Source organism: Rhinolophus hipposideros (assembly GCF_964194185.1).
Source record: "Rhinolophus hipposideros genome assembly, chromosome: 16".
NCBI classification, from domain to species: domain Eukaryota; kingdom Metazoa; phylum Chordata; class Mammalia; order Chiroptera; family Rhinolophidae; genus Rhinolophus; species Rhinolophus hipposideros.
In genome coordinates, this window is record NC_138062.1 from 60,583,070 (window position 1) to 60,605,566 (window position 22,497).

The window sequence follows — 22,497 nt, forward strand, 5'->3', positions numbered from 1 at the left end:
TAACTCCACATTTGAGTGGGGAAAAATGGACAAAGAGGACTCAACTGGAACACAAACATTGCTTGGGGGTGTGCAGCCTCTTTGGAGGACAGTTTTGCGGTTTTCTCAAAATACTAAATAGAATGGCCATCTGACCCGACCACTCTATTCCTGGGTATTATCCAAATGGAAACTACACAAACCTGCACACGTGTGTTCACTGTAGCATGAATCAGACGCCAGAACAACCGCCCAAGTGTCCCTTGACTGGTGAGTGGATGGAAAAGCTAATGTGTATGATGGAATATTATGGGGACACAACAAGGAACCCACCTCTAGTGTCACAGGAACAAGGACTGATCTCGTGACCTATGCTGACTAGTATCTGGACAATACCAAGCGATAGGGACAAAACTTGACCCCTGCTGTGGAAGGGCTCGGGGAGGGGGGGACTTGGGGTAATGGAAATAATTTGTGGTGATTATACTACTACATATTTTTGTCGAAATTCATAGAACCACTTAAGGGTGCATCTTTATTTCCTGAGTAAGTCTCAGTAAGCTCATGTGTTAGTCTCTGGGGCAGCTGGAGCAAATGACTGCATGCTGGGTGGCATAGAACAACAGGAATTTACCCTTGCACATTCTGGAGGCCGGACATCTGAGATAAGGTGTCATAAAGGCCGTGGGGAGGGTCCTTCCTACCTCCCAGCCCCTGGGAGATGTAGCGTCCTGGGCTTCTGGCCGCCTCTCTTATTGTGGCTTGTCACATCTCCTGTGTCTCATAAGGACACTTCTCTTGGGTTTAGAGCTCACCTAAGTAATCCGTGATCTCAGGGTCCTTGACAACTACAAGGCCCTATTTCCAAGTGAGATCACATTTACAGGTTTTGGGCATTTGGACAACATCTTGAATGGGGAACCCCCATTCAACTTGCTGCACCTTATTTAACCCTACTGGCCATGTCAGAATACTTGCTCCCAAATACAATACACGCAGAAATATTTGGAAACAGCCCTAAATGTCATCCATAAATCCCGTGTGTATCTGAACCAGTGGTTCCCAACTACAGGTGATTCTGCCCCCGGGGATGGGTATCACTGCCTGCAATGTCTGGTGGTCAAAACGCGTGCTCCTGGCATGGAGGGGCCAGGCGTGCTGCTCGGCAGCCCACGGTGCCCAGGGCCTTCACAGAGAAGGACCTCGCTGGATGTCCCCAGTGCTGAGGGCGAGACCTGGTCTAGAGTGAATGGTGGGTTACCAGGCTCCAGAATGGGAGCCTGGGAATCCCTGCCGTACCTGTGACAAAGTCTAACAAGGGGTGACAACCCTGACAATCTGGCTGTCACTCCCTGAGGGACTGGGTTTTAAATCCTGGGGAAGCATGACATGTGCGGGTGAGCACACCCAGGAAGCTGGGGCCAACATCCCTTGCCTGCCTCCTGGCGGCCACAGAACACAGACCCGGCCGGCCCCTTCCTTGCTGGATCCTAACATGCAGCCAGGGCTGGATTCCAGGGAGGGGGCTGACCTCATTTTGGAAGAAGCCCTCTGGCTCCTGGGGCTCCACTCCGTGGAGTGGGGGCTGGGACCATGGTGAGCTGGGCCTGGGGTCAGGAAGTGGACTTTTAAGAATGGAGGAGATCCAGGATAGAGGCATCCAGCCAGGAGAGTGGACAGGAGGTCTGTTGGCTTCCTCTGTCCTCAGTGGGGAAGGGATGAAGGGGTCTTGGCACCAGAGTGGGAATCGCAGGTCAGCAATGGTGCAAGTGGATTTAGGGGCCGGCTGGCTGTGGAGCCCTCCACTTAAAATCTGAAGCCACCCGCCTGAGACCAGGGATTCCCCACCTATAAGCTGGGGCCCCCACCTGTGACCCCGGACGCTTAACAAACCCTGCAAGTTGGTGAGGGTGACAGAATGCAGGAGAGGATTTTCCACAGGGCTCTCACAAATATTCATAACTAGTATCTATGCTTATTCCCATTTGTCACAGTTTACCTTCCAAGAGATCAGGCTGCTTCTTTCAACCCAGTGTGTCATAGCTGGCTGCTCAGTCTTTGCCTTTCATGGTGGTTCGTGAAGTAATAGAGCTCACTACCAGTGGCCTCATATTTGATGACATACGGTATTGTTAATTCCCCTGTCAGAGAAGTGGGAAAGTGAGGCCAAGACCTCCCACCTGAGGACTTCTGCTGAGAAGAGGGCTGGGGCCAGTGAGAGTCCCTGGAGAGGCAGAGAACAGCCCCCCCGATGCTGGGAAGGGTCCTCCAAATCTGGTTCCATACTGGCCTGCCTGGGTTTGATGCTTGCTACGAACCCTGTGTTGGCAGGAGAGACAGCTGGGCAGCCCTAAGGCCTGCATCGCCCTGAGCAGATGGTGCTGGCGTCCTTATAGGGTTCCTGGGGGCTCCCAGGCTAGGCACTCAGGTATGAATCCCCGTGCCACCGAGGATGTGAACAGGTGGTTTCCCTTCTGCAAATCTCAGTCTGCTCACCTACAATGGGGGGACTTGAGAACATTCCATCACCCCAAAAAGCAGCCTGGGGCCATCCTGGTGGTTCAGGCGGTTGGAGCTCCCTGCTCCTAACTCCGAAGGCTGCTTGTTCGATTCCCACATGGGCCAGTGGGCTCTCAACCACAAAGTTGCCAGTTCAACTCCTCGACTCCCACAAGGGATGGTGGGCTGAGCCCCCTGCAACTAAAAAATGGCAACTGGACCTGGAGCTGAGCTGCGCCCTCCACAACTAAGACTGAAAGGACAAGAACTTGACTTGGAAAAAAGTCCTGGAAGTACACACTGTTCCCCTTCCCCAATAAAATCTTTAAAAACAAAAAAAAGCAGCCTGTCCCCATCAGCAGTCACTCCCCATACCCCCTCCCAGCTCTTGGCAACCACTAGCCCACTTACGGTCTCTGGCTGTGCCTGCTGTGGATGTTTCACAGAAATGGAATCGCACTGAGCATCGTGTTTGAGGTGCACCCATGTGACGGCGAGGGGCGTGCCCTCACTCTGTCATGGCCACGTGACACTCCAACGTGTGGGCCAGACTGTGTCCATTGCCTGTGGATGGACACTCGCATTGTTTCCACTTTGTGGCTGCTGTGAGTCCTGCTGCTGTACCTGCGGACAAGTTCTGGTGTGCATACGAGATTGTTGGGCCATGTGGAAAAACTGTAAACTTTCGACTTTAACAACACAGCCATATCTTTCCTACACAGGTTCTGGTTTCTCCACATCTCTATCAATAGTCATTTTGTCCATTTTTTAAAAATCACAGCCATCCTAGTGGGTATGAAGTTAAATAATTTATTTCTTTTAATCTAACATGCAAAATTATGTTATTTCAACATGAAAGCAGTGTAAGTTACTGTGTTTTTTCATAGTCATTCAATATATCATCATAGTCATGATATATTGATAAATAGAGTTTTTTTCATGATAAGCCTTTGAAACCCAGTGTATAGTTTATAGTGCATCTCAGTCTGGGCAGCCATGTTACAGGAGCTGAACAGATATATGTAGCCAGTGGCTGTTGCACTAGATGGCACAACTCTCATTGCTGAGGGTGATTAACACAGTCCCAGCCCCAGCCCCAGAGAGCTCCCCGTCTAGTGCCAGAAACAGAAAAAATTGGGGGGGGGGAAATATATATATATATATATATATATATATATATATATATATGAGACAATACCTGATGGTGACAAGGCAAGGATTAAAAAGAAAATCAGCCTGGAAAGGGGCTATGTTCCAGGGGGTGACCAGGATTGCTTCTTGGAACAGATGGCATCTGAGCAGATATTTTACCTTCAAGGACTTTCTGCAATGGTCACCTGATATTTCCCAAGTCCCTTCCATATGTTCTACATATCAGGAGAGGATTGTGGGCTCTGTGAAGGAGAGTGGGGCCCCCAGATGCCAAGAAGTTTGGGCATAAGCCAGCAATCAAAAAAAAAGAACACCAAAAGGAATTTGAGTAGGGTAGGGTTCCCTCCTTTACTGTTTTCTCAGATTGTTTAGAACTGATGTTACTTCTTCCTGAAATATTTGGTGGAAATTTCCCAATGAAACCATCTGAGCCTTATTTGTGTTGAAGGACTCCTTGTGGTAAACTGGGCCCAGATTCATAACCAGAGTCAAGCACTCATTGTTTACAGGGGCCTCTCACCCAAGCTGCATGTTTGCTGTTAGAGAAAATCCACAGACTGGGCTGCCAGCCTCCTGCACTGTGCTCTTGCAGGGTGAGTCACCCTTACTTACAAGAGAGCTCCTAGGATGGAAGTTTGTCCATTAGGACTCAGACTTACACTGTGCAGCTATGTCCCTTTTGCATCTTAACTGACGAATCAGAATGGTGCTATTTGGATCAAACTGTGACGATTTGGAGTTTTTATTTGCATAGAAATGAGCCAATCAGTGACAAGGGGTGGGAAGTTCTCACTGTATAAGTCAGACTCTTGTGCTTCTGAGGAGCGCATTCTCAGTTTCTACTAAAGATTGCCTTCTCAGTTGGCTGGGAGACCATTTATTGAGGATTGTCTTTGTTGAAAGGTTTTTCACTGCAGATTTAATTTCTTTGGTAGATATGACTATCCTGTTTCCCCGAAAATAAGACCTAGCTAGACAATCAGCTCTAATGTATCTCTTGGAGCAAAACTTAATATAAGACCCTGTCTTATTTTACTATAAGACCAGGTCTTATCTAACATAACATAAGACCGGGTCTTATATTAATTTTTGCTCCAAAAGATGCATTAGAGCTGATTGTCCGGCTAGGTCTTATTTTCGGGGAAACATGGTATGCAGACAATTTGTTCTTCTTGAATCTTCATTTTAATGTCTTTCAAGGTGTTAGTCCATTTCAAGTAGGATGTTGAATTTATGGGTGTAGAGCTGTCCCTAGTATTTAATCCTTTTAATATCTGCAAGGTATGTGGTGACGATATCCTTTCTTTCATTGCTGGCATCAGTCATCTTTTTTTCTTGGCCAATCTAGCTAGAGTTTTGTAAAAGTTTTTGGATCTTCTCAGAGAACAAGTTTTGGTTTCATTGATTTTCCCTATTCTATTTCTTTGGTTTCTGTTCTGTTCTTTGATTTCCTTCTCTAAAGGAGTTTTGGGCTGATCCACGTATTTTGATTGGGGCTTGCTGATAAGCTGGTGCAGCTTGTTTTCCTGCTATCCCCAAAACCACACCCTTATGTGGGTCAATACAGAATCTGATGTAACTCAAGAATTGACCCATCCCCAACAACATGCACAGGAGACACTCAATTTTTCAGTTTTACGAAGTTCACCGCTCATGGACTCAGAACCCCCTGCCTGGAACCCAAATCCGATGTGTCCGCCTCCAGTGTTTTTCACTTTTTGACTGTTGTGAATCAGGAGCTTCACACAAGACAATTTGTTCTGGCAAAATAATGTATTGCTAAAAAGCAGAAAGGTAGAAAATACGGGCCTGGAACAAGGGATATATTTTAAACTTCAAGGTGTGTTCTGTGAACTTTGCTTTTCACCCAAACCACCGTGGGGCCAGAGTCAGGAGTGCAGTTTCCAGGCTCGTCCTCACGTAGAAAGGTGCTCACTCGGGTAGTAAGTTGCCGTCAGCTGTGACTGGATGGCCATCAGCTGTGGCTAGTTGGCCGTCAGCTGTAACCAGTGAGCCATTGGCCACTAATATAACTGCTGTGGCTACGCTGGCAGAAGATGGGGGCTGAGCTAGCAAGAGCGGCTTGCAGTTAGCACGGCGGGTTGTAGGTAGCAAGTGAGATTGGTTGGCAGAGAAGTGGACGTGGCGGATAGTGGCTCCTGCTTCCTGTGTCTCCAGCCCGGCCACCAGCGAGAATATAGTGGTATGACTCCCCCACCTATGGCTCCGTGGGTGTTCCTGTTTGGCCTCACCGTGTCCTGCGTTCTTATGTGGGGAGCGGGACCAGAGATCCCGCAGGCTGCCCCGCACATCATCCGAGTTCCTTTAGGGTAGACACAGTCAAGCGCATCTCCCTTTCACTCCTGCCCCACAGATGCTTAATCAAGGCTTTTCGCCTTGAATTGGCCATTGGGGGCTACTTTTTGACCCTTGACCTCAACTCAAGGCGGGGTGTCTGCGGAGAGAGGGCCCGAGCAGGCATCCTGCTGGGTCCCCCGAGGACTGCACCCACCCCACAGCTGTTCTGAGGAGGCCGTTGAGGCTCGCGACCTCCCACCCCAGCCCCAAACCCCTCCGAGGTCAACGCCACAACCTCACCTCCCCACACCCGCTTCCCGCCCCGCCACATGACGGGCGTCTCCGTGGGCTAATGGCCGAGCCGTGTCCACCCCTGGGGCGGGGCCCAGCGTGAACCAATCCCCACTCGAGCGCCCGCCCGGGTCCAAACGGGCCAATCGAAGGCGGTGGTGGGGCGGGAGGTGGGGGCGGGGCATGTCCGTTCCGCCAACGGGCGGGCACGCCAGCACCACGAGGGGCGGGCCCGCCGCGGTGTGCGGCGGCGCGGCGGCTCAGGGCGGGGGCGGGAGGTAAACAAGATGGCGACGGCATGTCGGGCGCGGAAGGGGGAGGCGGCCCGGGGCGCCCGCTAGTGAGGCCGGGGCGCGGGCTGCAGCAGCGGCGGGGCCGGGCGGTACCGTAGCCGCTTTGCATGGGCTGGGCCCCCACGCCGCCCCGCCTGCTCCACGCGTGCGGCGGCCGCGGCGGGGGACGCGGCGCCCGGGCCCCGGCGGCCTCGGGAACCTCCGGCCCGGGGCCTACGACCTGCGCCTCCTCGGCCGCCCGGAGCCTCGCGTGGTCCCCGCGCTCCGAGGGCCGCGGCCGACGGCGTTCGGGGCGGAGAGCGAGCGCAGGCTGCCGTTTGGGGCGGGGAGCGCTCTCCGGGCCCGCGCAGCCCCTCGGGGGTCCCAGGCCGGCTCCTTTGGAAGTTGCTCCCTGTGCCGGGAGGGCCCCGGGCGGCCCCCGGACCCCCCAACGCGCGCCCGGGGCCGGCGATAGCGGACCGAGCTGTATCGGCTCCTGCTGCTTCTCGGGACGGCCGGGCTGCCGCGAGACGCCCCCGTCCCCGGCGAAGCTCGTCTGCCCAGCTGTGGGGGCCCCGGGGCCGGCCGGCCGCCGCGGAGCTCCGGGCGCGCGCCGTGGCCCGCCGGTAATGGACGGCCCGGAGAAGACTTGGCTCGGCCGCGTCCGTGTTTGTCCGAGGGTCTAAAGTCCCTGGAGGATGACCTAGCACTTCGCAGCCCCACCGGCCTCTCCAGGGCCCCCGTGGACGCGCCGGCCCTCCCCGGAGCTGCCAGGCCGGGTGGCGCCCAAACTTGTGACGCTCCTCGCCGTCGGGTGCCTGGGGCCCGGACCAGGCACGCCTCTTGAACTCACGTTTCGTACAATCGTTTCTTTTTGAAGAAGGGTTTTCTTTTCTCTTTTTTTTCTTTTGCGTTTTTGCTGACTTTTTTTTTTTTTTTTTAGCTAAGGGAATTTTTTTGGGGAGGGGGCGGGGGACAAAAAGAAGAACCTCTCACGGGGGAATCCATAAAGGGGACAAGGGACCGCCGGCAGTGGGAGGCGGAGGCCTTGGGTCCAGGATGGAGGTGGCAGACCCGCAGCAGCTGGGCATGTTTACAGAGGGCGAGCTGATGTCGGTGGGTATGGACACGTTCATCCACCGTATCGACTCCACCGAGGTCATCTACCAGCCCCGCCGCAAGCGGGCCAAGCTCATTGGCAAGTACCTGATGGGGGACCTGCTGGGGGAAGGGTCCTACGGCAAAGTAAAGGAGGTGCTGGACTCAGAGACGCTGTGCAGGAGAGCCGTCAAGATCCTGAAGAAGAAGAAGTTGCGGAGGATCCCCAACGGGGAGGCCAACGTGAAGAAGTAAGTTTGGGCTTCCTGCCTGGGGCACCAGGGCCACCCTCTCTCCCTCCTTCCCTCCCTCCGCCTTTCCTTCTCCCTTCCTTCCCTCCCTCCCTCCCTCCCTTCCTTCTCCATTCCTTCTTTCCTTAAAAACCTGAGCTGACCAGCCGCCCCTTGCGTCCTCCTTGCTAGGGAAAGTGTCGTTGGAAACCTGCTTAAGTACTTTCACAAAGTCAGCTAGCCGGTTGCTGCTGGGCGTTGGTGCTTTTGGGCTCTTGGGCGCCAGTGTCAAAGCCCTCCTCAGCAGGAGGACGTCCCTCTCCCCCCTCGCCCTCCCAGCTTTGCCAAAGCACTTAGGTGTCTGGTGGAACCAGCCAGTGCTTGTTTGGCCCTGAGTTTCTGCACGGAAACGGCCTTGGCGGCCAGCAGGTTTTCCGCGCAGCGAGCAGCGGGTACTAGCGCCAGGCCAAACGCGATTTGTTTATCCTTCTGGAGGGGAACCCTGCGGTTGCCAAAAATAATTGTTTGCACCGGCTTATCAGTCAGCAGTGGGGGACTTAGCTCATTCCTGCCCGCCTGGGATATGATAGTAGACATTCCTGACTGCAGGCCCAGTGACTCCCAGAGGGGAATTGCTTGTGTCTTGGTGAACTTTCTACACAAATTTCTTCATGAACTGTCTGCCCCTAGGCGTCCTGGATGGGCTGGGATGTGCGCATAGGAGTCCCTCGAGGACGTCCCTGCCTCCTTCCTCTAGCTGGTCCCAGGACAGGGGCACCCTTGCTTGTCGCTGCGTGATAGGGAGTATCCTGCCGACCCCAGACTCTTCGCAGCCTCCAGATTCCCAGAAGGGGTTTTATCTAACGGGCCAGGTGGCAGGACTGACTGTGACCTTGGCTGGTTCCCACGCCCGTTCTGTAAGTGCCACTCACTGGCTCTGCTTTCCCCCCTCCTTCTCACCCAGTAGGCTAGTGGAGCTGTTTTCACTGGCTCTGGGACAGCCTGGGGGAGGTGAAATGGGGCATGGAGCAGAGAACTGGGGCCGAACTGATAGGGCTTCTGGTCAGTGTCTGTACTGAAAGCAGCCTTCAGGTGGGCATGTGGGCTGGGCAGCGGGCAAGGTGGGCCCGTGTTTTGATGATGCCTTTTTATAGCCCAGCCTGTGGACACTGGGAGGTGTGGCCCGTATCCTAGGACCAGTTGGTCGGTTCTCTCTCTGCACAAGCCTCTTATCTGTGAGGTGGGCTTTGGGCAGTGTCCTGGGGGGGACTGAGGCCTTGAAAGACAGAGCCCTCCTGGGGGCCAAGTGAGCCTCACCCTCAAGTTAGAAACCCCCACTGGACTGCTGGCCTCTGGGTCAGGTTTTCTCATTAAGCGAGAAGCGCATGGGGACAGTGTGGCCCTTGAGCTGCCAGGTTGCCACAGCTGTGGGTTGAGGGCAGTGAGTCCTACATCCAGAATGTTGCCCCCCTCTGGATGGACCCCCCACCTCCCGCTCTCCAGGGCAGCCCTTGTTCTCCTGGCTCCTCTTGGGCTTCATCCCGCATCTGTCCTGGAATGGGCACTGGTCCATCAGCGTGTTCTGGTGCAGACCCCTGATGCCATGCACCCCAGGCCCCTCAGGAGCAGCACCCTGAGGTGGGAGGGATTCCAGCACCAGTTGATCTAATTAGTCACCCAAGCCCACCCTCTTGGCTATTGCAGGGTTGCCTCAGGGTGTACACCCGACCAGGGCACCGACTGGTGGCCGCAAGGTTGAGCAGGTCCCAGAAGGTCCGCAGACCCCAGCTGCCATGGAGGCAGTGTCGGAGTGGGCGAGGGTCCCCCTTTGCTAAGATGTAATGTTCCTGTGATAAAGGTACTCATTCACAGGATGCAGTTTACACATGCCAAGGTCAAGTTAGAGGGCGTTTCACCCTCAAGAACTTCCCTCCTGCTCTACTGGAGACACAAATGACCAGAACCCTACAGAGTGCTGGTGTCCAGCTTCTGTTTTACTGAGGGGTCAGCTGAGATTCCAAGAACCTCAGGAGACGTGGGTGTCTGTGGTGCATGCAGCTGGGTTCCTCAGTGTCCATGGGAAGAACTGGAGGAGAAACTGACGCCAGGGAGGTCAGTGGTTTGTGGTCTGCAGCCAACCAGACAGCATAGGTGTCAGGCGCAGTGCACCGTGCCGGCACGCAGTTCCATCAGGGCAGTGCTGCCCCGAACTGTCCTGTCCACTGGTGGCAGCTGCGATCTTCTTGCTTAAGTCCCTGCTCCGTTGTACCAAGTCCCTACTTGGAGATGCAGTGGGCCTGCATTGTGTGGGACTGTGGGCCCAGGGGAAAGGAAGGGGTGTTTAGGCTGCAGGGGGAAAAGGCTCCTTTGTCAGCCAGAGGTTGAACAGACTCCACTCCCAGTCATCTCTCCTAGTGGACTGTCCGGAGCCTTCCAGACAAGCTGGCCTCCAGTTTGGATCAGAGCTTTTTTTTTTTTTTTTTTTTAATTGGGGAAGGGGAACAGGACTTTATTGGGGAACAGTGTGTACTTCCAGGACTTTTTTTTTCCAAGTCAAGTTGTGGTCCTTTCAATCTTAGTTGTGGAGGGTGCCGTTCAGCTTCAAGTTGTTGTCCTTTCAGTCTTAGTTGTGGAGGGCGCAGCTCAGCCCCAGGTCCAGTTGCCGTTGCTAGTTGCAGGGGGCACAGCCCACCATCCCTTGCGGGACTCGAGCAATTGAACTGACAACCTTGTGGGTGAGAGCCCACTGGCCCATGTGGGAATCGAACTGTCAGCCTTCGGAGTTAGGGGCATGGAGCTCTAACCGCCTGAGCCACCGGGTCGGCCCCAGCCTTTTCTGAAATGACGTTTGACCTCGTGCTGGGCCAGGTTGGAATGCCCCTCCTTTCATGGGGCTTCCTCCAGGAAGGTACCTGTCCCTTCTTGCTTGTTCTTCCAAAAAGCATCAGGATATTAAAAAAAAAAAAAAATCATAAGTTTAATATCAACGCATCTTCCGTTTTTGTGTTTTCTTACCCTATCCAAAGACTTTTTAATTCAAAGTATAATTCTCCTAAGGATCACTTTTTAAAAATAAGTTGTATTTACTTCTTTTTCCAATTGGGAGTAGAACTGCACAGATCAAGCTCATAAAAGGCCCCTGCAGGGTTGCCCCCGCTCCCTCTTATCTCGGGGCAGCAGGGTTTCTTGCAGGTAGAGACAGTTCCATACCTGGTGGGCTCACTCTTGGGGACAGGTAGTGAGTGAGTCCAGCCCTGCAGGTTATAGGAAAGCCCCCAGGACAGCTGCACAGACGCTGCACCTTGATTCCACTTCTGGCAAGTTGCCAGAAGTGGAGTTTCTGGGTCAGAGGGAGCATGCATGTATTTGATAAGCTGCTGCAGACCGCTGGTCCCCTAGCCTGTCCAGCCTGCCATCCACGGCAGCTCAGTGTCAAGTTACAATCTCTTCTCTGTTGAGTATGGTTTCTGGTGAGTGCCCGCCGTCCGTGTCTGGGAAATGACGTAGTGTGATGTGCTTAGCCACCTGGGCTGTCCCTTCCCCTTGGTTGGTCTGCCCCCTGTGTGGCCAGGTCCTTGGCAAGGGGTGGTGGCTCTGCAAACGGACACACCGGTGTCCACGCTGGGTCAGGCAAGGCCAAGACCACCTTCCTCTGATTGGCGGATACTTGGTGCTGAATGGTGAATGGTTGGGATTTTAGCACGTCAAGAATCGGAGCCCTGGACTTTGTCAGCGCTCATTCCCATCCTGAGTTGCCTGCCCCCCTCAGTATGGGGTAGGATTCCGCTGTGAGGCCAGACTGGCTGGCTGCCAGAGGTGACAGCAAGAGGGCACGCTTGTCCACCCTGGCTCACTTCCACTGAGTGTCCTGGTTGCCTCCCTGTTTGCCAGGTCCTTCCCTGACAGAAGGGGGAGTCTACAACGTGGTGGGAGCATGGGACACTGGACCAGGGCATGTGTACACTGTGGCTTCTCGTCCGTGAGTGTCAGGTCACAGCTGAAGCTGCCCTTTACCCCTCATCCACCATGTTGCTGAATTATAGTTTATCTTAAAACAGCTTTACTGAGATATAATTTACGAAACATAAAAATCACTCTATTAATGTGTAATTCAGTGGCATTTAGTACTTTTCACAAATTGTGAAACCCTCACCACTACCCAACTCTAGAACATTCCATCACCCGAAAGAAGCCCTGTCCCCATAAGCAGTCACTTCCCACCACCTCCCCCAGACCCTGGCAACCACTAAGCCACTTCCTGTCTGTGGACGCGCCTGTTCTGGACATTTCCCATAAGTGGAATCACACACTGTGTGGCCTGTGTGTCCGGCTTCTCATGAGCACCGTGTGTTCAGGGTCCATCCACGTTGTGGCGAGTGTCAGCGCCTCCCTCCTTTTCATGGCCAAGAAATGCTCCCGTGTGTGGGTGGGTTATGTTGTGTTTGTCACCTGTCCGTGGGCGTTTGCGCTGTTCCCACTTGCTGCCCATTGGGACTCCTGCTGCTGCAGAAGGGTGTGCAAGTGTTTGTGTTGAACTTCACTTGTATGGGATTTTCTCCTGTCCTCTCCCTCTCCCTCTGCAAGCCCCTTGCTGCGTGTTGAGAAGCCTCAGCAGAGGGGTTCTTGCGCAGTGTCCCTCTGCCATCGGCCCGGGCCAGCCCATCTGGAGAGAAGCAGGGTGGGGTGTTTCCCTGGCAGTGGCCTGCCCTGTCTCTCCTGGCTGTCCCCACGTTTCTGGCTGACCACGGAGGCGGCCACTTTCCATTCCTCTGCAGGCGTGAGTGGCTTTATGATCTGGCTCGTCAGTTCTTCTAGGATTGAATATCGAGGCACTGAAGTTGGGCAGTGCCCGCGGGCAGGTCCCGAGAAGCAGAAGCAGCCTCCCTGACCCGGAAGGCCCTGCTTCCTCCTGCGCTTCCTGTATCCTGGCTGAGCGCTTGGCTTTTCCTTTCTCTTTAAACATTGTTCTCGTTTTCTGGCCAGCGAGGCACAGTGATAGAAGCCCTTCTGTGCCCCTGAGGTCACTGCAGCCCCAGTTTTGGTGGCTGCCTCTTGCGTTCTCTCTGGGCTCGATGGTGTTGATTGCACATCTGGTCTGCACACACGATCCTGCCGCCACCAGTGACGCGTGGTTCCTGCTGCACGTCTCTGAGAGGTGGACAGCATGTGTGCTCTTTCCTGGCTTAAGTGCTGGGACTCCTGTTTACACAGAATGCTCTGATCCAGTTGCTGGACAAATGGACACCCCCTGCCCCCGAAGTGGATCAGCCTCGTTAAGCTAAGCTCGTGGGCCTCTTTGTCTCATTGCTGAGGACAGGCCAGCATCATGTGCTTTGCGACATAATTCACCCAGATGGTGACAGTGGGCAGAGAGGGGCATGGCCCGGGGGATTGGCATGGGCCCAGGTAATCTCGAGACACGGAATGTAGAGCCGTGGGGCTCATCCTCTTACCAGTAAGGACCTGGGGTGCCCACTCCTGCTGTAGCCATGTGGCCTTGTGGGCAATCTGTGCCACGTTTAGGAAGGTACGCCTGGGCTTGAACAGTCACCTCCTCCAGTCGCTTCCCAGTCCTGTTGCCTCTGTGTTCAAGGAGCCCCTGTCCTCTGTGGGTGGACAAGTTGGTGGCTTCCACCTTAGGACTTCTGCATGGTGCTGCCGTGCATGCCCGAGCAGGTTTCTGTGGTGACGTGGCTTCAGTTCTCTTGGGCAGACACCTGGAGTGGAATTGCTGGGTCTCCTAGTAACTGTTTAGCTTTCCAAGGAGCTGCCGGCCCCCAGCTGTGCGGGCCCTCTGCTGCTCAGACTCTTGGAGAGGTGACACATGGAAGGCCATCTGCAGAGCAGGTAGCGCTGTGCCCTTGTCACAGGCTGGTAGGTGTGGTTGGTGCTAGGTGGGCAGGGCGGCCCTGGTGTCCATTCTGGCAGGGCTGATGGGGCCGCCTTCTCCCCCGCTCCTTCCTGGAGCAGCTGAGGTCTCCAGGCCCCTTGTGGGGAGGGCCCCGACTGGTGCTGTGCTGTGAGCCCCGCTGCGCACCAGTAGGCACCTACGCCCCCCTCACTCTGCTGTCCCGTGTGTGGTCTCTCGTGAAACAAACCGTGCACCCTCAGATGAAGTGCATAACACGTCCTGATTGTGGGTCCTCGTCCAGGCCATTCAGCGGTCCGTGTGCAGCCTGGCACGGCAGAAGGGGCAATGGCAGTGCCTCCCGGTTCTCTTGCCGCCTCAGAGCTGGCGTGTCCTCTGCATGACATCCAAGGGTGAGCTCCATGTGCCACCGTGTAGAGGGCTCGGCTGACACTGTCCTCTCTCCAGGGAAATCCAGCTACTGCGGAGGCTGCGGCACAAAAACGTCATCCAGCTGGTGGACGTGCTGTACAATGAGGAGAAACAGAAGATATATCCTTTGGGGCTGGGGTGGGGGGGCGTGGGCCATGACACCCACATGTCTTTTCCCAGTTATTCTGGAGCTAGCTGGGGTCACCCAGAGCCCGAGTGGGTGTCCGGGGTCTGGTGAGAAGATGCTTTCCGGCCTCCATCTGGGTGTTTGGGGGTACCCCATGGCAGGCACTCCCCTGCTTCTGTCATTTGGGCCTCGCCTCCAGGGCTGAGAGCTGTGTCACTCTGGAGGAACACCGGAGTATCCCCGGCCTTTGCCCTTCATTGAGGGGGACAGCACTCTCTCTGCAGGACATGTGGCCCTGGCGGTCTCCAGCTCCCAGAAGCAGGTACTCTGAGAGGCCCCTGTCCTTCCACATAGATGTGGTGCAGTGATGGGGTTACCAGCACGCAATTTCTCTCTGTGCACATCGCAAGGCTGCCCCTGGCGGACACACAGCTGGGTTTGGGGGGCTATGACCTGACCGTGGGCTGCCGTACCAGTCCTGTGGCCTTGCCCCTGCAGCCTCTCTCCCACTGGCCTGAGACACATGGCCACTTCAGCTCTCCTGGCCTGGCTGCCCCTGGTCTCCCACTGCCATCACCTTCCAGGGCCTTCTTCCCAGCTGTCCCCACCAACACCTGTCCATCCGTTCCCCAGGGTCAGGCACTGCCCGGGGTGGGAGTCTCTGCCGAGCTGTGGTTTCCTTAGCCCCGCACGTATATGGTGATGGAGTACTGCGTGTGTGGCATGCAGGAGATGCTGGACAGTGTACCGGAGAAGCGCTTCCCTGTGTGCCAGGCTCACGGGTGCGTGCGTCCTTCCGTTCTGCCGGCCCACCTGCAGACCCCCCCCACCAGCTTCGAGGACTCAGCCCTGTGTTCCAACAGCTTTTTCTGATTATCAGTTAAATGAAGGCTCAAGTGTGCTTTAAGACCTCTTCGGAGCTTGGGGGAATTGGTTTGTGGTACCCCCAACTGGCACCCCACTCTCTGCGCACCCCCCTGCTCTGGTATGCCTGCTCCTAAGGCTTTGAGATCCCCTGGTCCTTGGGAAGCCCCTGACAGTGGCCTGTGCTGCCACTGCTGGCTAGCCGGACCCGCAGGGAAGTCCCCCCAGCTGAGTACCACCCCCTCCCCCCGCATTGCTGCAGGACCAGCTGGCCTATGGTGTGAGTGCAGGGGATGCTGGCTGGGTAAGCCTGGGTCCCTGGTTCCAGGGAGGGCTCCAGGCGGCTACATGGCCATGTCCAGGCCAGAGCTGTGTATCTGTCTGTCCCTCTCTCCCCCTCTCCCCGTCTCCCCTTCTCCCTTTTTCCCCCCTCCCCGTCTCCCCCCCCCTCTGCCCTTGAGCAGATGGGAAGCAAAACGAAGTGCTGCCTGGTCAGGAGAGACAAGTGGGGTGCCAGGGGAAGCAGCTCAGCCTTGCTGGTGGCTCCTGGTTCCCTGACAGGCTGCTGTCCAGTCACTTCTGTTTGCCCAGCCTCAACGGCTCCCAAGCTGTGGCCTCCTGTCATGGGTCGTCTGGGTGACCCCGGCCGCCACTGTCCCCGCAGGTACTTCTGCCAGCTGGTGGATGGCCTGGAGTACCTGCACAGCCAGGGCATCGTGCACAAGGACATTAAGCCCGGCAACCTGCTGCTCACCACCGGCGGCACGCTGAAGATCTCCGACCTGGGTGTGGCCGAGGTAGGCCACTGCCTGGGCTGCGTCGGGCCAGCGCTCCCTGAGGGCCGTTCCTGAGTACCCCCGCCCCCCCTCCTCCCCCCCGCTCTGCCACAGGCCCTGCACCCATTCGCTGAGGATGACACGTGCTGTACGAGCCAGGGCTCCCCTGCGTTCCAGCCGCCAGAAATCGCCAATGGCTTGGACACCTTCTCTGGCTTCAAGGTGGACATCTGGTCGGCTGGGGTCACGCTGTAAGTGCCTGTGGGCCCTGGTCCTCTCACGTCACCCCAGGGCCCCTCCTTGCTCAGGCTCCAGGCTTCCAGAACCTGCCCCTCCTGGCGGGGCAGCTGTGGAGCCAGTTAGCAGCCCCTGCAGGTGGAAGTGAGGGCTGCCCCCCATCAGTCGTCCAGGGTCCCACGTGTCTCCATTCTCACTGGCTGACACCTGGCCACACTCATCTTGTGGTGAGTTCTGTCTGGATGCTTTATACTGAGAATTCTCACACGTGCACGTTGAAAATATTGCTTGGCCCACTGCCGTGTGCCCCCCACCCCATCCTGCTGTGTCCCGAGTTAGGCTGTCTGGCCGTCAGGGTGCGTCTCAGCACTTCTACGGAAGCAGCGCTGAGCGGGCTTCAGAGTTCTCTGGAATCCTATTCATTCCTGAGGTTGGCATTCATGCTGCAGGCTCACGGGCACAGTCCCCAGGTCCAGAACCTTCCGTCCACTCCTGCACCAGGGCAGTCTCCAGCATGGGCATTTGTATTCATATAGCATGTGACCCACACTTTTAAAGTGTAAAATACCAGTGGTTTCTGCTATTTTCAGTGGTGCAGCCATCACCATTTATTCCAGAACATTCCTGTCCCCCAAAACAAGGCCCTGGGTGAGGGTGGTTTGAGGCTTCTGTGCCAGGGTAGTTCTGGGCCAGGGCCATAAGATGGGCCCTGACTGACCAGCCTCTGCCCTTTCCCTCGGGGCGAAGCTACAACATCACGACAGGCCTGTACCCATTCGAGGGGGACAACATCTATAAGTTGTTCGAGAACATTGGGAAGGGGGACTACACGATCCCAGGAGACTGTGGCCCCCCGCTCTCAGACCTGCTGAAAGGTGAGGACCTCAGGACGGCGACTGACCATGGGCCCTGGGGAGGGCCAGGACGTGGGTGTGTGCCAAGGGTGGGCTGCCATCGGGCAGTGGGGGTCTGCTTTGCAGGCCTGCACCCTGCCTTTGCTGCTCATACTTCCCACTGCTGATGGGGGGGGCTCGATGCCTAGTGGGGTGTGGAAAGTGGCTGGGGCCAGGGAGGGCTGACACCTGGAGGCCGGGCCTGAGCCTTGTGCCCCACCACCTGCTCTGACCATCCCCCCCCTGCTTCTCGCTCCAATGGCAGCCATGACCTCAGCGCACTTGCTGGGTGGGGAGCTTCCTGCTGTGTTTCCTGGCAGGTGCAGCAGGTGGCGCTGTCCAGCCACAGTGCTGTGGGCCAGGCGTAGACAGGTGGGAGCCCAGCTGGTGTCTGTCCTGAGGCTGACTCGAGTCTGGATGAGACAGTTGGTTAGGATGTCTCACATCCAGTGAGACATCAGCCCAGTGTGTGACCAGTGTTTAGGATTTATCAGTGCAATACTATCTCAGTTTCTTTTCCTGCCCTTAGTCAGGCTCTACCATGTGATTGACCTTGTACTCGTCCATAATGGACACTTGGTCAGTGCTTAGATTTCCAGCGTACATCTGGAAAGGGTCGTGTCATGTTCCCAAGCCTCCCAAACACGCCTCAGAGTTTCCTAGCAGCTGAGTCAAGCTGGTTCTTGGGTGTGAGAACGCTTGGCCTGGAGGCTCTGCCTGTCAGTCAGGGTAGATAGGCCACGTCCCATGAGTCCTAGAGCCGCCCTGGCTCTGAGCGCTGGTGTCTCAGAACCCCCAGGCACGCTGGGAGGGGATGTTGCTGGCAGCTGTGCCAGGGTGTGGATTGCTGAGGACGGGAAGCAGAGGCAGGCAGGCCCCCCCCAGCCCCCTGAGCAGTGAGGCCACCACCGTGATTGCACCCCCCACACACACACGCCCACTGCCATTCAGACCTCAGCTCCCAAAATTGGTGTGATTTCCTGAGAATGAAGTCACCCTCTCCCTCTTGTGGGTGGTGTAAAGAGCTCAGAGCTGTACCCCATCCCCTCCTGTGTCTCATGCTCACTTAGGAGGGACGATTCCATCCTGTGGCCTACATGTGTGCCACGGTCAGGTTTTGCCCCTTCCGAGTGAGTGTCATGTGAATACCACTGCCTCGGGCTGCAGGGTCCTGCCTGGATACCATGGGTCACTGGCTGGGCACTGGCAGAGGGCGGCCCCATACTTCCTTCCCCCTGGATCATGTGGACAGCAGGTCCAGCCCTGTGGGGTGGGGCTGGTCCTGCCCGGCCTGCTTTGGCCTGCTTGTGGAAGGCGGTGTCCCCCTGCTTGTCTTCCCAGCCATACTGCCGACGTTTCTGTAGTTTTCCACAGGTGGCCGTGGTGCCTGGATGGCCCCTCGTGTCCCAACAGGACAGTGCCCTGGGGCTGCAAGTACCGTGCCCACATGGCTACAGGCCCAACACAGCTGGGCTGGGCAGGCAGGGCTGGGGCCCAGTGCTGACCCTCCCATGGTCTCCCCATCAGGGATGCTGGAATACGAGCCGGCCAAGAGGTTTTCCATACAGCAGATCAGGCAGCACAGGTGAGTGTCCCCAAGAGGCCTGTGTGGGGAACTGGGTGCCACGGGCTACCCTGATGTGCCGGCTTCCACAGCTGGTTCCGGAAGAAGCACCCGCCAGCCGAGGAGCTGGTGCCCATCCCACCGAGCGCGGACTGCAAGGACCGTTGGCGCAGCATGACTGTGGTGCCCTATCTGGAGGACCTGCATGGCTGTGCCGATGACGAAGGGGATGAGGACCTCTTCGACATTGAGGATGACATCATCTACACTCAGGACTTCACCGTGCCCGGTGAGTGGCAGCTGCAGTGACTTGCAGCCCGGCCTCGACATTCTCAATGTCCTCGAGCCCTCATGGCAGGTCTCCACGCTGGCACAGACCAGCCCAGCAGACCAGCAGGAGCAGGTGGGCGGAGGCCACCCAGCCCTCTGCGTTCGTTCCTCGGACTGCAAACCGCATCCTGCTGGGCGGTGAGCGCGGGCGGAGGCCCCTCTGATGGCCCGCCGCCCACCCTTACGTGCGGCCTTGCTTCCCCAGGTGGCGAGGAGGCTTCTGAGGCAGGGCTTAGAGAGGAGCGAGGCGCCCGACACCGCCAGTGCTCACACCTTTCTGCAGAGGAAGCTGAGGTCGGGGGCGTGCAGGGGCTTGAGCAGGCGCCGCAGGCCTAGTGTAGCCGCCCTTCCCGCGGCCTGGAGGTCCACGCTGCGCCCCTGTGGGCCCTCACCGAGCCTTCCCCGGAATCTGAGGGAGGCAGGGCAGCTCCCCCGTTGCTGGATGTGTCCCTCCACAGCACCCACAGCTCTGTTCTGTTGGGGGACCAGTTACGCAGGCCCCGTCATAAAGGTTTGCCAGATGTGTGTGCCGGTGGTGGTTGAGTCCCATCCCCAGCTCGTCGGCTGGGTCCTGGGTTTTGCTGTAGAGAGAACCAGCGTGCCACTGTGTCCTTTGGGGTGGGTGGGGTCCCTGGGAGCTGTGTCCCACTATCCTGGGGTCTGTGGTGCCTGTTGCCAGTCGCAGGGTCAGCCTGGATCAGCGGGAGGTGATGTGTGTGTGGTGCCCTGGCCCTGGGGTCCCTGGCTGCACTCCAGTCCTGGGTCTGAGGCCTCCTGAAGCCTCCATCCCCTCCACAGAACAAGGGTGAGATGTCCTGCCTCAGAGGCACTGGGTCCAGTGATAAGTGACAGGTACCTAGCTGTTACCCTTGACGGCAGGTTACCTGTTGTCCGAGCAAGGCGGAGTGAAGACCCTGCCATACCCCCAGAGCTGTCTCCCAAGCACCTCTGGATGTGAGATCCAGGGGTGGCCTTTCCTCGGAGGGGATCCCCAGCCTTGGAATGTCCTCTGCTCCAGAAGTGGGGTAGTCCAGTTTCGAGGTTGGGCAGCCACTCTTCTCTGACCTGCTCATGAGTCACTGGTGGCCGGTGTTGGGGTGGAGACCCCTGCTACTCTGGTCCCAGTCATGGGTCACCTTAGGAGGCTCTCAGCTGCTTGGCCTTGGCCTCCCTGGACTGTCTCTACTGTGGGAGTCCTGCCACCTACCCTGAGAGCTGGGCCTTGGGCCGGGTGTGACTGGTCAGTGGCTGCTGGCACGGTGCCTTGAGGGTGGATGGGGCAGACCCCGGACCTGCTGGCCATCCCCCCCCCCACCGACAGTGCTGATGGGCGCTGGTCGGTCCATGCAGAGACCTCCAGGTGCTCTGTCCAGCGGGATCCTGTGAGCATGGATGAGCTCTGACCTGGCACATGTGGGTGGGCATGGCAAGGTTTAGAAGCCGCTGAGTCAGGCCCTGGACACCCTTGGTGGGGGGGGGCTATAACTTAGAGCAGTTTCCTGCCAATGTCGTAGGAAGGTGGGCCACATGGTTGAGCTGCGTGGGCTCCTGGTGGTGCAGTGGGAGACGGGGCCCTCCCTGCCCATCCTCCTCTCCCCCCACCTCAGTGAGCACTGGAGCATAGGCACACGTGCACAGTCCCAGGCTTGTGGGTCCCAGGATGCTGGTGAGGGTGGAGGTGGGGGCACAGTAGGCCCCCAGCACTGATGCCTTCATCCCGTGCCTGGTACGGGGAGCCGGCGGGCTATTTCGGGAGCGATGGCACATCTCACACACCTGGCCTGAGCCCAGTCCCACAGGGCCCAGCGAGGTGTGGATCAGAACAGGTGAGAAGGCCGAGTCTCGAGCCCCACACCCCAGGTCCCTAGCCTTCAAGTGCCTGGGCCCCCACCAACCAGCTCTGAGGCCTGCCTTCCCTCTCCCTGGGTCAGGGCCCCTGGAGGCAGGACCTGGGTGGGACAGGTGGGGTCGTGTCTGGGGAGCGGGGCAGCCCGGGAGGGGTTAGTGTTGGGCCCCCATCAGCCCGCACCGCCCTCTTGCTCCTAGGACAGGTCCCAGAGGAGGAGGCCGGGCAGAATGGACAGAGCCGAGGCCTGCCCAAGGCCGTGTGCATGAATGGCACCGAGTCGGCCCAGCTGAGCACCAAATCGAGAGCGGAGCGCCGGGCCAGTGCCACCTCCAACCCTCCCCGCAAGGCCTGCTCCGCCAGCAGCAAGAGCCGCAGGCTTTCGGCCTGCAAGCAGCAGTGAGGGCAGCTACCTGCAGGTAGGCCACAGCACGGATGGCAGGAGTGGGTGGGGGTGCACCATGGGCATTGCCCATGCTTGGCCAAGTCACTGTCACGCCCCTGCTGGCCACAGCTAGTTCCGCCCTTCAGAGTCCTGTCAGTCTGCTGTCACCGCCATCAGGTTTGGAGTCGAGGGCTGAGGAGGTCACTTCCTGCAGGATACTGGCCACTTGGGAGGCAGGCTGGGGTCTGTGTGCAGGAGGGCCCCAGGGGGTCACTCTGCCTGAGATGCAGGCTGCTGCCTGGAGGGATTGCTGGATTTGGAGGTGGCTGCACGGCAGGAGGCTGGGAGGGGCCAGGGTCTGGCTGAGGCTGTCATCCTGGCCGCTGAGTGGCCCTCTCCCTGCTTGCTCCTCCCACCCCTGCCTGCCCGAGGCCTGGAACCAGGGGGATCAGGCCCCAGACATGTCGGAGCCTCACAGTGCCTGCTTAGGGTGTGGGCAGTGGACTGTGGGCCTGGGGAGCAGCTCCCCTGCCCAGCTGCAGCCCCACTGAAGGTCATGTTTCATCCCGCTGGGTAGTGTGCAACTCTCAGCATAGACTTCCTGGCCTCTCAAGACTTGACGGCCCCATGAGCCCCGGCCTGTTTCCTTGGCCGTACCAGTGGGCCCCAGGGTGGCGCCTACCTCCCGGGATGCAGAGCATTTGCTGGCCCAGGACTGACACACTGTCCCATCTGCAGCCCATCTCCAGGAGCCTTGGGCAGGTGCCATGGTCGAGGTTCTACGGCCCAGGTCCTCCTCAGCCTTCCCACCGCCTGCTGGCCCATCTCCGGCCGCCCAGGAAGGCTGCTGCCACACCCTCCATGCCGACCACCCCTTGAGAAACGGGGGTCCTGGAGGGCTGTGGCTGGGGGACAGCAGGGACTGGAGTCTGGCCTCCCCACTCTCATGGGCAGTGGATACGACCTCCTGTTGACTTTGCAATCCTGTGCTGAGCCCCTCTCCCTGGCCAAGGGAGGAGGGCGAGGCTGGGCCATGGGCCCCGCGCAGCCCTCGCCATGCACTTTACGTTTAGACTACTGGTTCTTGCCCTGACTTCTCTTTCCTTTGCTACATGTTAGCGCCTCCCACACCTAGTGATGTGTTCAAACTGCAGCCGCGCTGGGCTGGACAGGCCTGCCCACAGACATGCATGCCCCGTGCCCACGGGAGCCAGGTGGCTGCCTTGGTTTTGTTTGGTTGGTTCCTTCTTTTTTTTTTTTTTTTTTTTTTTAAGAAAATAAACACAGGTGAATTTGAGCTGTGACTGTGAGGGGTGTTTTGGAATCGTTGGGTGGCAGGCCGTGCCGTCAGGCGGGGTGTCTGAGTCTGAGCTGGG

General features: G+C 57.4%; 1 protein-coding gene across 4 annotated transcripts; it reads left to right on the forward strand.

The window, feature by feature from the left end:
- The first annotated feature begins 6,530 nt into the window (after positions 1 to 6,530).
- Positions 6,531 to 22,425, forward strand: STK11 (serine/threonine kinase 11). Of its 4 annotated transcripts, XR_013995039.1 has the most exons (11): positions 6,531 to 7,840; positions 14,136 to 14,219; positions 14,919 to 15,008; positions 15,755 to 15,887; positions 15,981 to 16,117; positions 16,851 to 16,978; positions 18,524 to 18,581; positions 18,653 to 18,849; positions 19,096 to 20,716; positions 20,942 to 21,155; positions 21,860 to 22,383. XR_013995039.1 is itself a non-coding variant. In XM_081075508.1 (10 exons), exons 1-9 carry the CDS (start codon positions 7,551 to 7,553, stop codon positions 21,137 to 21,139), a joined length of 1,320 nt encoding a protein of 439 aa, XP_080931634.1. In that variant the 5' UTR covers positions 6,531 to 7,550; the 3' UTR covers positions 21,140 to 21,155; positions 21,860 to 22,425. The 4 variants fall into 4 exon arrangements, 2 of the variants coding, with proteins under 2 accessions (XP_080931634.1, XP_080931633.1); XR_013995040.1 differs by lacking the exon at positions 21,860 to 22,383 and having other exon boundaries at positions 20,937 to 21,066; XM_081075508.1 differs by lacking the exon at positions 19,096 to 20,716 and having other exon boundaries at positions 20,937 to 21,155; positions 21,860 to 22,425.
- Positions 22,426 to 22,497: the final 72 nt, after the last annotated feature.

Coding starts and splice junctions, on each gene's coding strand:
- STK11 (XM_081075507.1), top strand. CDS start 7,551: ATGGAGGTGGCAGACCCGCAGCAGCTGGGCATGTTTACAGAGGGCGAG. Junction 7,841..14,135: donor GGGGAGGCCAACGTGAAGAA/GTAAGTTTGGGC, acceptor TCCTCTCTCCAG/GGAAATCCAGCTACTGCGGA. Junction 15,009..15,754: donor CCTGTGTGCCAGGCTCACGG/GTGCGTGCGTCC, acceptor CTGTCCCCGCAG/GTACTTCTGCCAGCTGGTGG.